The sequence below is a fragment of the Pteropus alecto genome, unplaced genomic scaffold (assembly GCF_000325575.1).
Source record: "Pteropus alecto unplaced genomic scaffold, ASM32557v1 scaffold48, whole genome shotgun sequence".
NCBI classification, from domain to species: Eukaryota; Metazoa; Chordata; class Mammalia; order Chiroptera; family Pteropodidae; genus Pteropus; species Pteropus alecto.
The window spans coordinates 1,894,692-1,907,302 of NW_006442110.1; the positions used below are offsets into that span (position 1 = coordinate 1,894,692).

The 12,611-nt window shown below is 48.5% G+C and overlaps 1 protein-coding gene across 1 annotated transcript in view; it reads right to left on the minus strand.

Moving 5' to 3' along the window:
* Positions 1-3,906: 3,906 nt before the first annotated feature.
* Positions 3,907-12,611, minus strand: part of GIMAP8 (GTPase, IMAP family member 8) — a 12,866-nt gene continuing 4,161 nt past the window's right edge. The window contains exons 3-7 of the mRNA XM_025039002.1: positions 12,063-12,118; positions 11,165-11,825; positions 8,435-8,480; positions 5,825-6,448; positions 3,907-5,534 (exon numbers count right to left, since the gene is read on the minus strand). Of these exons, the coding sequence (XP_024894770.1) occupies positions 4,864-5,534; positions 5,825-6,448; positions 8,435-8,480; positions 11,165-11,825; positions 12,063-12,118 (2,058 nt within the window). The 3' untranslated portion in view covers positions 3,907-4,863. The remainder of the gene's footprint in view (positions 5,535-5,824; positions 6,449-8,434; positions 8,481-11,164; positions 11,826-12,062; positions 12,119-12,611) is intronic.

The following is a 12,611-nucleotide window of genomic DNA, read 5'->3' on the forward strand; positions in this document are numbered from 1 at the left end:
AACACTTCCAAACCTGTTTTACGAGACCAAAATAACCCTGATATTGAAACCAGACAAGAACACAACAGGCCAATACCTCTGGTAGGCACAGATGCAAAAATCCTCAACAAAATATTAGCAAACCAAACTCAACAGCACATTAAAAGGATCTTGCACCACAAGCAAGTGGGATTTAAATAGGGTGCACCTTCTTTTATTAGAGTAAATTTGTGCCTTACCTTGGTGGCGATCGTGAAACTTTTGCCACAAAAAGTGTCTATGGCCAAAAGAGATTCAGAGCCATAGGATCTAACAGCTTCTGGCCAGTTGATAATAGTACAGATATCAACCAAACCATAGTTTCCTGCCGTGGATAACAGACATTCTTCTACATTGCAAGAAATGAAGAAAGTGCTGACGTACGACAACCCCAAAATGACCCCGATTATGATGAGTTTGGCCTCGTAGCTAAACTCTTGTCAAAGCTTTGTTGCTACTTGCTATGCAATTGCAGATGTGAGACATCTGTGAGACGGGGTATTAAAAAAAAAAAACAAAACAAAACACACACACACACACGCAAACTTATTTCCCCGAACAGTGGCCTCTAATTATATATACATTACTTGGTGGCCAGAGGAAGGGGAGCCCAATGACACCAGTACACGTGTCACCAGGTTATGCGTTAATAAGGGGCACAATAAATTCAAGTAAGTAAATTTGACACCAAAAAAAAGTAACCGGCCCAAGATTTTGCATTATACTAGTTTTTTTCCTGCATAAGATTAACATGCCATCGAATGCAGAAATATGGCTGGTTTCTTAGCAGAAATTTTCGGACATAGTATTTCAAATGAACGTGGTAACTTATCAAGCAGTTTTCTAAGTACCCAACGAGGAGCCCATACTGAAATGATCTTTAGAACCCCAGCTCTAAGGAACAAACAAGTCACCGACCTCAAGCTGCACGAGAAGCCACCCCAGAATTTAAACCTCAAGTGCAAAATAATAAGCCAATCTCAGATACAACCCCCTAGACCACAAAGGAAGAATGAGGCAAAACCAGGAAGCACATCAGTAACACATTCTCTCCGCCAACCTCATGAGATGGAGAGATAGAGGCAAAGCAACCAAACACCCGAAATAACAAGCAGCAACCAGCCAACAGCTAGCAAAAGCCAGATGCAGAAAATTAAAAAAGAGACAGCCCTCTCTTAAGAGCTAGAAGACTTTGAATCGAGTCTTTTAAATATTCTGAGAAAACAAATTGGAAACCAGAAATAAGCACCAATATATCTTCTCATTAACCCTGATGGAGTAGTACCCTCAGCATTCTTTGGTCCACACTTGATGTTCGACTATAATGTATCCGATATTCTGAAGGTGTGGGAAATTTTTTAACGTTTGTTAAAGTGACGTTTCCTACCTTTCAATATAATGTGGAAAGAAGGAGGCGTAAGGTGAGTTTGGTTTTTTTGACCAAATCTGGACAGACTGCAAGAGAGATGTTATTATCCACTAAGGGACGGGACCTCATACACACGAACGAAACATCTTACAATTTTTTAAAAACAAGCAAAAAAGGAAGAGAGTGATCAAAAAGGAAGAGGGAGGCTACGTGCTGACTCGTGCACTCGGCAGACTCTCCAGAAAGTTCCTGAGACTAAAAAAAAAAAAAAAGGAAAACCTGCATATAAATAATTGTGTATGAATTCCTGTGGGTTTTTTTTTTTTTTGTATTTTTTTTTTAAGTGATAATACTGCATTTTGGGCTTTCGGAGTTGTGGTCTGGACTGGTAGACTGCATAATTTCACAGGAACGAGGAAACAGAGAAAAGGCTGAAGAACAAGGAAACAAAACTCTTAGAAATCGAAGGAAGGATTTTGAACTCTTACGCAGTATAGATTTATTGTTTGGACCTAATTTCGCCCAGTCATCAAGGAGTAGGGACACTCGACTGACATATGACTGACAAATTATACATCGAGGGCCTTGGCCTTATCGGATATTGGGATATAATTTAACAAAAAGGATTCTTCTGTCACCAAGGGTTTTATAATGTACTTGGGGATACAAACAGGAAGTACCAAGCACTTGATCTGGGTAGGCATAGAACGCGATAGAAGCAAATAGAAGAGCAGTTAAGTCAGCCTTGGGTGGGGCAGAAAACGTTCCTTAAAAATGTGAGATTTAAGATTAATCCTTGAACCTAAGGGATGAATCGGAGCGGTCATCCGCGCACATGTGCATGTCTGGGGAGGTGGGGGAACAGTCAGACGTGGGGACCGCTGCCGTAGGAAGCCATGTGAGCGGAAGGGCAGGACACGTGGGTGTAACTCTTTGAGTATAAGTCGTGATAAATGAGCGGATAAATGGATGCCACAATATAAAGGGCTTTGCTTAAAATACCAAGGAGTCTGGAACGTGTGAGGACAGTTGGGAAGCATAAAAAAAATTAAAAAGTTGAAGAGCATCACAATTACATTTCTTGGTTTATCGGGCTTTTTTAGCATAAGAGGGTGTTGAGTTTTATCAAACATTTTTTTCTGCATCTTTTGAGGTGATCATGTGATTTTTGTCTTTTGTTCTATTAATATGATGTAGTACATTGATTGATATTTATATTTTGAAACAACCTTGCATTTCTGGGATAAATCCCAGATATACTTCCATGTGGTACATACTTCTTACGGTATGTACTTCTGCTTATGAGTTGCTGTATTTTGATTTGCTAGTATTTCTTTGAAGATTTTTAGGTCTATATTCGTAAAGGATATTAGTCCAAAGTTTTCTTTTCTTGTAACATTTTTGGATAATACTGACCTCCTAGAAGGAATTGTGAAGTACTTCCTCCTCTCCTATTTTTTTTTTTTTTTTTTTTTTGCAAGTGTTTGCCAAGTATTGGTGTTAATTCTTCTTTAAGTGGTTAGTAGAATTCACCAGTAAAGCCATCTGGTCCTAGGCTTCTCTTTGGGGGTAGTTTTGTTATATTACTCATGTCATCTCTTTACTTGTTATAGGTATGTTCTGATTTTATTTCTTCTTGAGTCACTGAGTAGTTGTGTCTTTCTCACATAAAAAAAAAAGGAAGAAACAAAAATCTGGCATTGTGAGCAGTCAGCTGATAGCCTCCAGCTGTGACAGCTGTGACCAACGTAGCCTTTGTTCTAGCGGAGGGGGAGGGTGGGGGCCGAACACAGCCACACCAGTGTCTGCCCAATGCAGGATGTGGCTATTGGTCAGGCTGTGCCCCAGGACTCCCCACTGAGTTGGCACAGGCTTTGTCAGATCTGGGGCCTCCTTATCCAACCCAGCTTCCTCTGCTCTCCTTCTGCAAAAGTCGGACCTGCAGTGAGGTCCGCGGCTTTCTCTGCCCGGGTCAGCTTCTTGCATTTTGTCTTTAACAGACATTACTCCAGCCCCACCCCCAATAAAGCAAGTGTTTCCAGGAGGAACCGACACAGCAGTATCGTCACCACCTCCTCCCACCCCCATCCCCAAAGAGTAGTCCTCAAGGAGAGCGGCAGTTCCTCCCTGGGAGGCGATGCCCTCACATCCCCGACCTCGGTCAGCCCCCATGTCCCCTGCTCGACCATGGGGGGCAGGGTCTGTTCCTGCCTTTGAACAGAAAGAGAAGCTCTGGGGAGAGGTACACACGCCTCCTAGACCGTCTTACCCCCATGTGCTGGTTCCAATCCTAGTGGCATTTATCTGTCCTCACTCTAGTGAAATGCCCAGCGTGACAGAAGCCCGAGCTGGTAGAGGTCTACTAAAGTGGCTGTCGCCCAGTCTGAAGGTCCGCAGGCACCAAAGAAACAAAAACCTCACCGGAGTCGAGGCATCTAAACACTGCCTCTCCGTGGAGGCACACTCTTCCCCCAAGTCAGAAAAATAGGAATCAGGAGGGCGTAAACTCAGAGCATAATTCATCTTTATTATTTCATTCAACTGAATATATGTACACCCACGTCTTCCAGAATTTGTCACATGAACGGTGATGTAGAGTATGAAAGTATTAATGGCAACAGCCCGCGCTCTTACAAATGAGTTCATCGTGAAAGTAACCTGACGCTTTCAAAGACCAAAGGCAGACGACATCGACCTCATCCCCGAGGCATCTGTAAGGCGCTTAACCTTGAGAACATCTGGCCTTACACTGACTAGGTGCCGCTTCTGTCATTTTTATCTCACGTAGCACCTGCACCAGGCGGCTTTCAAGTTAATCTGCTTGGAACCGGGAAGCGACCTGGGGCATGGAGGTCGCCAGTGTGTCAGGGTGAAGCGGGAACATCAGCGCCGCACGGGCCTCAGAGATGACCTGCTCCCGGACATTTGGGCGCGAGACACTTTAAGCCCCTAATGCGTGGAAGCCATTATTATTTGAGTTCTCTGAGTTTTAACCTAATTCCTAATCTCTAGGGATAGAGAGAGAGAGAGAGAGAGAGAGAGAGGAGAAAGTGTGGAGTTTTCAATAACCTTTTCTAGAAGAAATCGAGGATTATACTTAGAATTTCAGAACTCTGCACGTCGTCTGATCGTGGCCATTTTACGGGGCTCCTGGTGTTTGTTCTAGTCTATTTCATGGTGGTGATCAGCAATAAAATCTTTTGAAACCTCACAGAGTCACGTTTATTTCCTCAGGGGCAGCGAAGAAGGGTTGACTGGGGCCCACTTCACATTCAGACTTGAAACGAAGGGAGAGCGAAAATAATGCTGCCGGCTCAGGGGGCCAGCAGGCCACCTGCTTTCTCCTTTCTGATCCCCTACTACCTGCCCCAGCCTGACAATCTATTCGGCTACGAAGAGTGGAAGCTTCACAAGGTGCATTCACTTCTCAAGCCCTCATCCACCCCACCCGCCCTACGCGGCGCCCACAGTGCAACCTAAAGCGTTTTCGAAACGGAAAAGACCTTAAACGTGTCGAGAGCCTTCTCTTTTAAACTCTTTACCATATTTTTAAGTTTGCCGACACTCTCGTCAATCCCATGCCCCTGGGAATATCCTTGCCCTCCGTGACTGCTTATCAGCTCATTGGCCATTTTCAGAAGTGCCTCCGCCTGCTGTTCCCTAGCTTGGCCAGTGATTTTGTTGTTGAAAGCACAAACTCTCCCGCCACACTTTTTAACTACCTTCTTAAGAGCACCGTTTTTCATGTTCTCGAGGTAATCTTCAAGGCTCCCGCCCTCCAGGTCTTCCTTCCGGGTGAACAGCAGGATCGTGTACTTCAGAACGTCCTCCCCGAAGATGGTCTCCAGCATCGCCACCACCTTTGCGTCCTCGCCAGTGAACCGCCCCAGCTGGAACACCAGCACCAGGATTGTGTTCATGTCCTCACAGCTCACGATCTCCTCTAGCTGGGCTTCTTGGGTCTCGGGGCAGAGGCCAGGAGTGTCCACGACCACCACGTCCTGGTCAGTCCTCTTCTCTGTCTGGCACGTCTTGGTGACCGGCCGTGCGCTGAGCAGAGAGGCGAAGGCAGATCTCCCGAGAATGGTGTTGCCGGTCGCGCTCTTTCCGGACCCCGTTCTCCCGAGGAGGACGAGGCGCAGGGTCTCTGCCAGGAGCAAGCGGGAAAGACTCGTGACTGAGGGCGGACCCGCGCGTAAGAGAAAGAAGCGCTTGGAAAACGTCGCCTCTTTCCCGCAAGACCCTCTCTATCCAGTCGGAGAGACCAGATCAGGGTCGGCGCGGTGTGCCCGGAAAGGCACGAAACTTCGGCGAAATCGCAGAAGACGTGAGAAAGAGAAAGAGTCCTTTTTATCTTGCCTATGCCCTTCGGGAAACAAAAGGCTCTCTATCTACGTTTTGCAAGCACATCCAAAACACTTTTTAGGCACCGCTTACCTTTTTGGAAGGCGCAAGGCCGGTGCCCGCTCTGCTGCACCATGCTCACAAGTTTCTCCAGGAGCTCGTCGACCTGGCGTTGCTCCTCCGCCCTGGTGACTCTGTAGCCAAAGGCGCTGGATCGGTCTCCACATTTCCGCAGGACGTCGCGGAGGGCTGTATCTCCAGTTTCTGGGAACGTGTGTAGTTCCTGATCCCCCAGGTCTTCTTTTCTGGTGAAGAGAATGATCATGAACTCATAGAACTTGTGTCCGAAACTGTTCTCCATAATTCTCAGCACCTCCTGATCTTCCTTGCCGAAGGAGCCCAGCGGGGTCACCAGCAAGAAGGCATGGGGGCCCGGAGAGGCGTGCTCCTGGAGCTCTGACCTGAAGTCCGTTGACAACGACAAGTTTGGACTATCAATGATCAAAATTTCCCTCTCTCTCCAGGTTCTTCTCTCAGACTGAAACCTCTGAGTGACAGGCTGTTCACTGAATTTGGTCTCAAAGAACTGCTTCCCCAGAAGCCTGTTTCCGGCCGCGCTCTTTCCAGCCCCGCGCTTCCCCACCAGCAGGACCTTCAGCTCCGACGTTCCCCGGGTCTGCGGGCACTCCGGGGCCTGCCGCGGGAGCTCCCCTGGCCCTGCGGGATGAGAGGACAGGTTGTGAGTCTCTCCCTGCACTTGAACACAGAGATGCAGACAGGCTTCATGCTTTCTCATCCTTGCCGGTTCTTACAGAGGACGGCAGTGGGCCCGCTGGACCAGCAGGACTCCGGGCCACTCAGAAAGCTGCCCATCACAGAGGAAGCCACGAAAGGGGCCGTGGACAAACGAAGAGATATATAAAGGGCTCGAGGTTTCCCAGGAATGTGAAAATGTTCAACTTGACCTTTACTGGTCTTGGTCTTAGGGTTCCTCACATTTTGCTACTGAAGGTAAGTATTGGGGCGTGATGTCTGTGGGCTGAGGTGGGAACAGGGAGGATCTGAATTGAAAATGACCCAGAGCAGTATATTCGTAAAATTGAACTACTGATACGTGACGTCGATGTAGCTCCAAAACACACAACGTAAAGAAAGCCAGACGCAAAACCTCATGCTATGTGAACATATTATGTGACGTTCAAGAGCAGACAAAATGAATCTGTGTTGATAGAAGTCTGGAGAGTAGTTCCCTTGGAGGGTGGTGCGATGTGGTAAGGACTTCTAAGGTGACGGAAATGATTCACATATTTATCTAGATGGCGGTGACATGTGTAGGCATATAGAAAGTCATTGAGCTGTATACTTAACATTTGTGTGTTTTGCTCCGTGTAAATCGTACCTCGATAGATCGTTGTAAAAACCTGCATCGCAAAACTGTCTCTAAACACACACCCTGTTCTCTCCACTTCTCCTGAGGCCCAAGGTCAACGGCAGACCTACGTGCTGAGCAAATGGCAGAGCCGCCAACTCCAGAGACTGTCACTGAACCCGAGCCATCCAGAGTGCCATCGTTTGGACTGTCCCTCTGTCTGTGCTGTCCATCTGGGAGGAGCAATGAACATGGCATTTAAAGGAAGCAGCTGAAATGCCAATGACATCATGTCCTTGTTATATACCGCCTTTGGGTGGTCACTACGTTCCCCAAAATCACCTCACACAAGCCCAATCCTATAAACGGTCCTCTCCAACACCGCATTCTGAGACACCCCATGGTTCCCTGTGACGTGCTATTCTCTTGGGGCCACAAGTCAATAAAGCCAGTTTCGTCTTGTAACTGGGATGTCCCTGGGGGTCTTGGCCGGAGGGCAGTGACAGAATTTTAAGTCCCTACTGCTGCTTGAGTTCGCATATTTCTGACTAAGTTTACTCATCTGTGAAATGAGAGCAATGATACTAATATCTTCTTTATAGGGTTGGCACGAGGATTATATATTACATTCTATGAGGATTGACTGGTTGGTCCATGTTACATATAATTTTCCGGCCCATAATGTCAGCTGCAATTATCATTATTAAAATTTTAATAGTTATTTTGGGGGATCCTGTGGGGAGAAAGATCTTGTCTATTTTACTCACTGTTGAATATTCAAGTTCTTGCACAGAGCTGGCCCAGAAATCACCGAAAGCCCATCCATGAAGGGATGGTTGAATTAGTCACGTGTGCCCATCTGTGGGCCAGACTGCACCTACTACACAGAACCGGGTAGATCTACAGGTACCGACGTGGGCAGAGGGCGGGATGTATCATTAATGGCAATCACCACATGGGTACTGAGCTCCATCACTGAATTCTGCAAGTTAGTGCTTTCCCAGGAGGGGTCAAAAATTGGGGTGCGCTGGGTCCACAGCCAGGAAGAAGGGGCTGAGTCAGGGGAGAAGCGTGGGAGGCAAGTTTGGCTCCATAATATTTCAGGGAAAGTCAAGGGACACCTACACGGTGTCCAGGATCTTTGCTGGTGCCACGTCTACTCGCAAGCGTTGGAGTTCCCTGGGAGACCGGCTGTAGGCACCGCTCTGAGCTAGGTTTCCAGGGTGCGGTTTTGCTCCGACTTATCCAGATATTTTTTCCACTTCGCTTCGATGCACTATGCATTCAAAAGAACACGAAGCTGAGCTTCGCATTTTTTTAAAAGATCATCTTACCATGTGGATTGTCCCCCTTCTGAGATGAAGCTTTATTCTCACAGTCCTACAAAATAAAGGGGGGAAATGATGCACACAGATCTAAAAATCTCATCGTCCACAAAGTAAAGAAATGGAGACGCAAGCATAGGATTCAGGGTCATTAAATATCGATGATTAGGATGTGTCAATTCAAGGCCACGGTCATGGTCCTTGTTGGCTTTCGCAGACCTGTCCATGCTGAGAGTCAATTGTTAAATCTCCAAGTTTCCCTCTGCTTTCTTACCTAGTCTTACCCCAAATCACTGACACCTTCGATCACCTCTCTCCCGGGATGCTCTGATTATCAGGCCGCTTTCACCTTATAGAGCCCAGCTCAAAGTCTTCTGTTTTTTTAAAATCCAAAGGATTGTTACAATGCAAATGTGTACAATCTTAAAATAATTTTTCCATCTCCTATCCACGAGAAAAGTAACAGGTGTTAACTCATACATACATCCTTCTATGTTTTCCTGTGTTTGTACAGATACATAGACGCATATATGAACAGAGAGAGAGACTTTCTAGGCTTACTGTTCTGCGATCTGCTTAATAATATGTCCTATACATGTAGTCGATACATGTAGATCTTCCTCCTTTTTTTTTTTTTTTTTGGTGGTGGATGTGATTTGTTCCATATGTAACATTTACAGCTAATGCAACTATTCCTTTATTGCTACGTCTTCGGTATATCTCTGGTTTTGCTATTTTGAAATATGTAGTGATAAATATCCCTGTACATACATCTTTATACATACTAATATTTTTATTTCTGGATGATCGAGTCCTAAAAGCAGAAATCTTGCCCAGTCTCTGGATTGTTAAATTCCTTAGAGTCTCCATAATTGACTCAGACCTCATACACTTCCGTAATAACAACAGTCATGATGGTAGTGACTACTTATTGAACATCTGCCCACTCTCGCGTTATTTGCCAACAACTTTGTTAGCATCTCGTTTAATACTCACCACCATCCCTGAGATAGATATTATCTCCATTTTCCAGATGATGAAGCTAAGAGACTGTGGTCAACAAAACAGATCTGAGTTCTGTCTCAAGAAATTCGTGGGGAGGTAACCATGGAAATAGCTGGAGGTGACGACACCTGTCGGGTGATGTGAGGGCAGCTGCGGGAGCTCGCTCCAGGGGCGATTGGGGAGGAAGTGAGTTTAAGCCGAGACGGATGGATAAATAAAAGCAGACCCGGTACAGGTGGGACGGGAGAGGGGTAGTGTCAAGACAGAGGAAGTCGCACGTTTGAAGCTCTAGAGCGGACATGAGTATAACTCGAGGACCACAGGGAAGGCTGCTGAGACCAGCACATTGAGAGCAGAGTAGGCTGTGGTGAGGTCAAGGTTCCGAACCTCGTCGGAAACTCGGCGGAAAGTCACCGGAGACTTTTACATACGAGGGCGTTGTGTTCAGGCGACATTGGGAAAAACTCCTTCTGTGCCCTTTTCCTCTCTGCTGACACCTCTGTCCCATGCAGCCTTTAAGGGACAGACACATGGCCATAAAGGAGGGTGAGAGGGCTCAGGCCTAGGAGATAATTTAGCAAGTGACCTAAGTGCTCTTTCTTATCCGACCCGCCCTGACCCAGATGGCCCCCACGGTGGATTTCTGCTTGCTTTACATTCTTTGGCACTTATATTTACAGAATCCTCTATGCCAACATTCGGTTCCACCGCATCGGTAACTGCTTCGGTTCTTATGCATAAGTCACTCCAGCTGAAGCGTGAGCTCCTCAAAGCAAAGGCTGACATTTGTGTATCTTCCTTCGTTACAAAGACATTTTCCTTTCGAGTTTTCAAAAATTAAATAAAACATCACCCTGTCTGTCGTGTGTGAAGTGGACCGGGCTATAAGGCACAAGAATGAATGAGGGGAAAGGTTGTCAGCAGATCATGTGTAAACTAGCACAGGTTAGGAGGAGAGGCCGGCTTGGGCCAGGCGGTGGGGCTCAGGTGGAGAGAAGCAGGTGGGTTCCAGGTACCTGAGCGTTTCTCGGATCGCAGATGCAAACTAGCCGTGCTATGGAAGCTGGCCTCTGGGCTCGGGTTTGACGGGCATGGCGAGCGGCACAGCCGTTCACCGAGTCAAGAGGAAAGGAGACGGTCTTAGAGATTTAAGAGAGGAAATCGGAAGCCTGGACACGCTAGGTTTGAGATCCTCTAAGACAGCCAAATGGCCATGTCGGGTAGCGGTTGGACAAAGGAGTCGGGGCTTGGAGGAGAGACCCGGACGAGAGCGTCGAATGTGGAAACCACTAGCGATGGATGGAGCTCGGAGCCATCAAAACGTGAGAGCCCCCGAGGGGAGAGTGCAGAGGGCTGAAGGAAGGCGAGAACCAAGCCCCGCAGACGCCAGCTCTTAGAGGTCACTGGAGGGGGACTCGGCCACCTCCGGAGTGGCCGGAAAGAGGGGGAGAAGCAAGAAGACGGTAGTTTCATCGAAGCCAAGGGGAGGTGGGGACTAACGAGTCCCGTGTGTGTCCAAAACTATGAGGGGTAAAGTTAGACGAGGACTTAAATGGATCCATCGATTTCCCGGTCAAGTCCAAAGGGGGAATATTCGAAGTAACTTACCGTCCGGAGCCTCCTCTTCCCGGATGATGGATAAGTAGCCCCTTACACCAAGCGCACGTTTGTGCCCATCTGCTTCCCGCTCCGCCCCGCACAGGGACCCTTGGAGACCTTAACGAGGACGCTCACCTGGAACGCATCGCCCGCCTTCCCGCAGGTCACGTGATACGGTTCTCGGTTCTCAGCCACCATTCGCTTGACCTCGTGGAGCAGCTTCCTCGCCTGGCTGAGCCGCTCCTGCTCGCCTGCCTTGTTGTCGAAAGCACAGTACCGGTTTCCATAGTTCGCTAGCAGCTCTCTAAGATCCTCCCTGTTTTCCGTGTAGTCTTCTATGGACTCGTCCCCCAAATCATGCCCCCAGGTGAAGATGACGAAGGTGTGCCTCCTGGCTTCAGCTCCAAACACCTTCTGGATGCCCTCGATCGTTTCTCTGTCCTCTGCCCTGTAGTAGCCGAGGGGAATCACCAGGAGGAAGGCGTGGAGGATGGGAGCGGAGAGCTCCCGGCACTGTTGAACGTGGTGGTCCTTGTCTCCGGCAGAAGCCATCGAGGAGAAAATGTCGGGGGTGTCGATGACCACGACCTTCCCGCTTGCCGTGTCGCTGCTCTCCCTCCGGCACGTTTTCGTCACCATCTGCCCACTGAATCTGGACGGGAACACGGCTTTGCCCAGAATAGTGTTTCCAGTGGCGCTTTTTCCCGCTCCACGTTTCCCCAGGAGAAGCAGCCTCAGTTCCCCGGGGGGGCAGCCCTGGCCCGACGCGCCCTGCAGGCGCCAGCTCTGGCTGGTTCTGCGGGGACAGAAAGCAGCACGTCGGTGTTCGGCTCACACGCGGAGTGAACGAGGGAAGAGCAAGACCCGCGTTTGTTGAGTAGCGACGGCTCCGATCGTAAGTGTTCATTGAGTGTTTCTTTAACAAAGAGGTGGTCTCAGCTCGGCGACGTCCTCAAGGACCCTTACATCTTTCTGCTCTGCCAGTGCTTCAGCGTGGTGGCGCATGCTGACTCTTCGTTTTCCTACTTGTCACCTCATGGCCCCAGGATGTCCACCGCAATTCCAGACACCACCTTTGAATTCCGCGCACTAAGAAGGGGCAAAGGGCAACGACAGGAGTTTCTTCCGATTTGAGCCGTCGCTACTCGACAACAGGACCCGCGTTTCCCCCCGAGGATTTAGGCTAACCAAGTCCTAGACTCAGACCGGACTGCGACCGAGAAACCCTGTTTGCCAGGACCCCCTCTGCGCTCTGGCCTGTGAAATAAGCTCGTGTCGGTAAAATGTCGGACACCGTGGATTGGCTAAAGCGACAGCCCCTCTCTCTACACTCATCACCCCCTGGGAGGAATCTCCACTCTCTATGACACAGTGGTGCCCTCCCCCGATGCCCGTGTGCCAATCCCAGAATCTGTGACCGCCTTACCTTACGTGGTAAAAGGGACTTTGCCAATGTGATTAGGAGCCTGGGGGTGGGGGTGGGGGATCGTGGCTCACCCAGGGGCCCAACGAGTGGGAGGCAGGAACGTCAGAGTGAGGGAAAGGAGGTGTGAGAAAGGAAGCAGAGGTCGGAGCGCGAGAG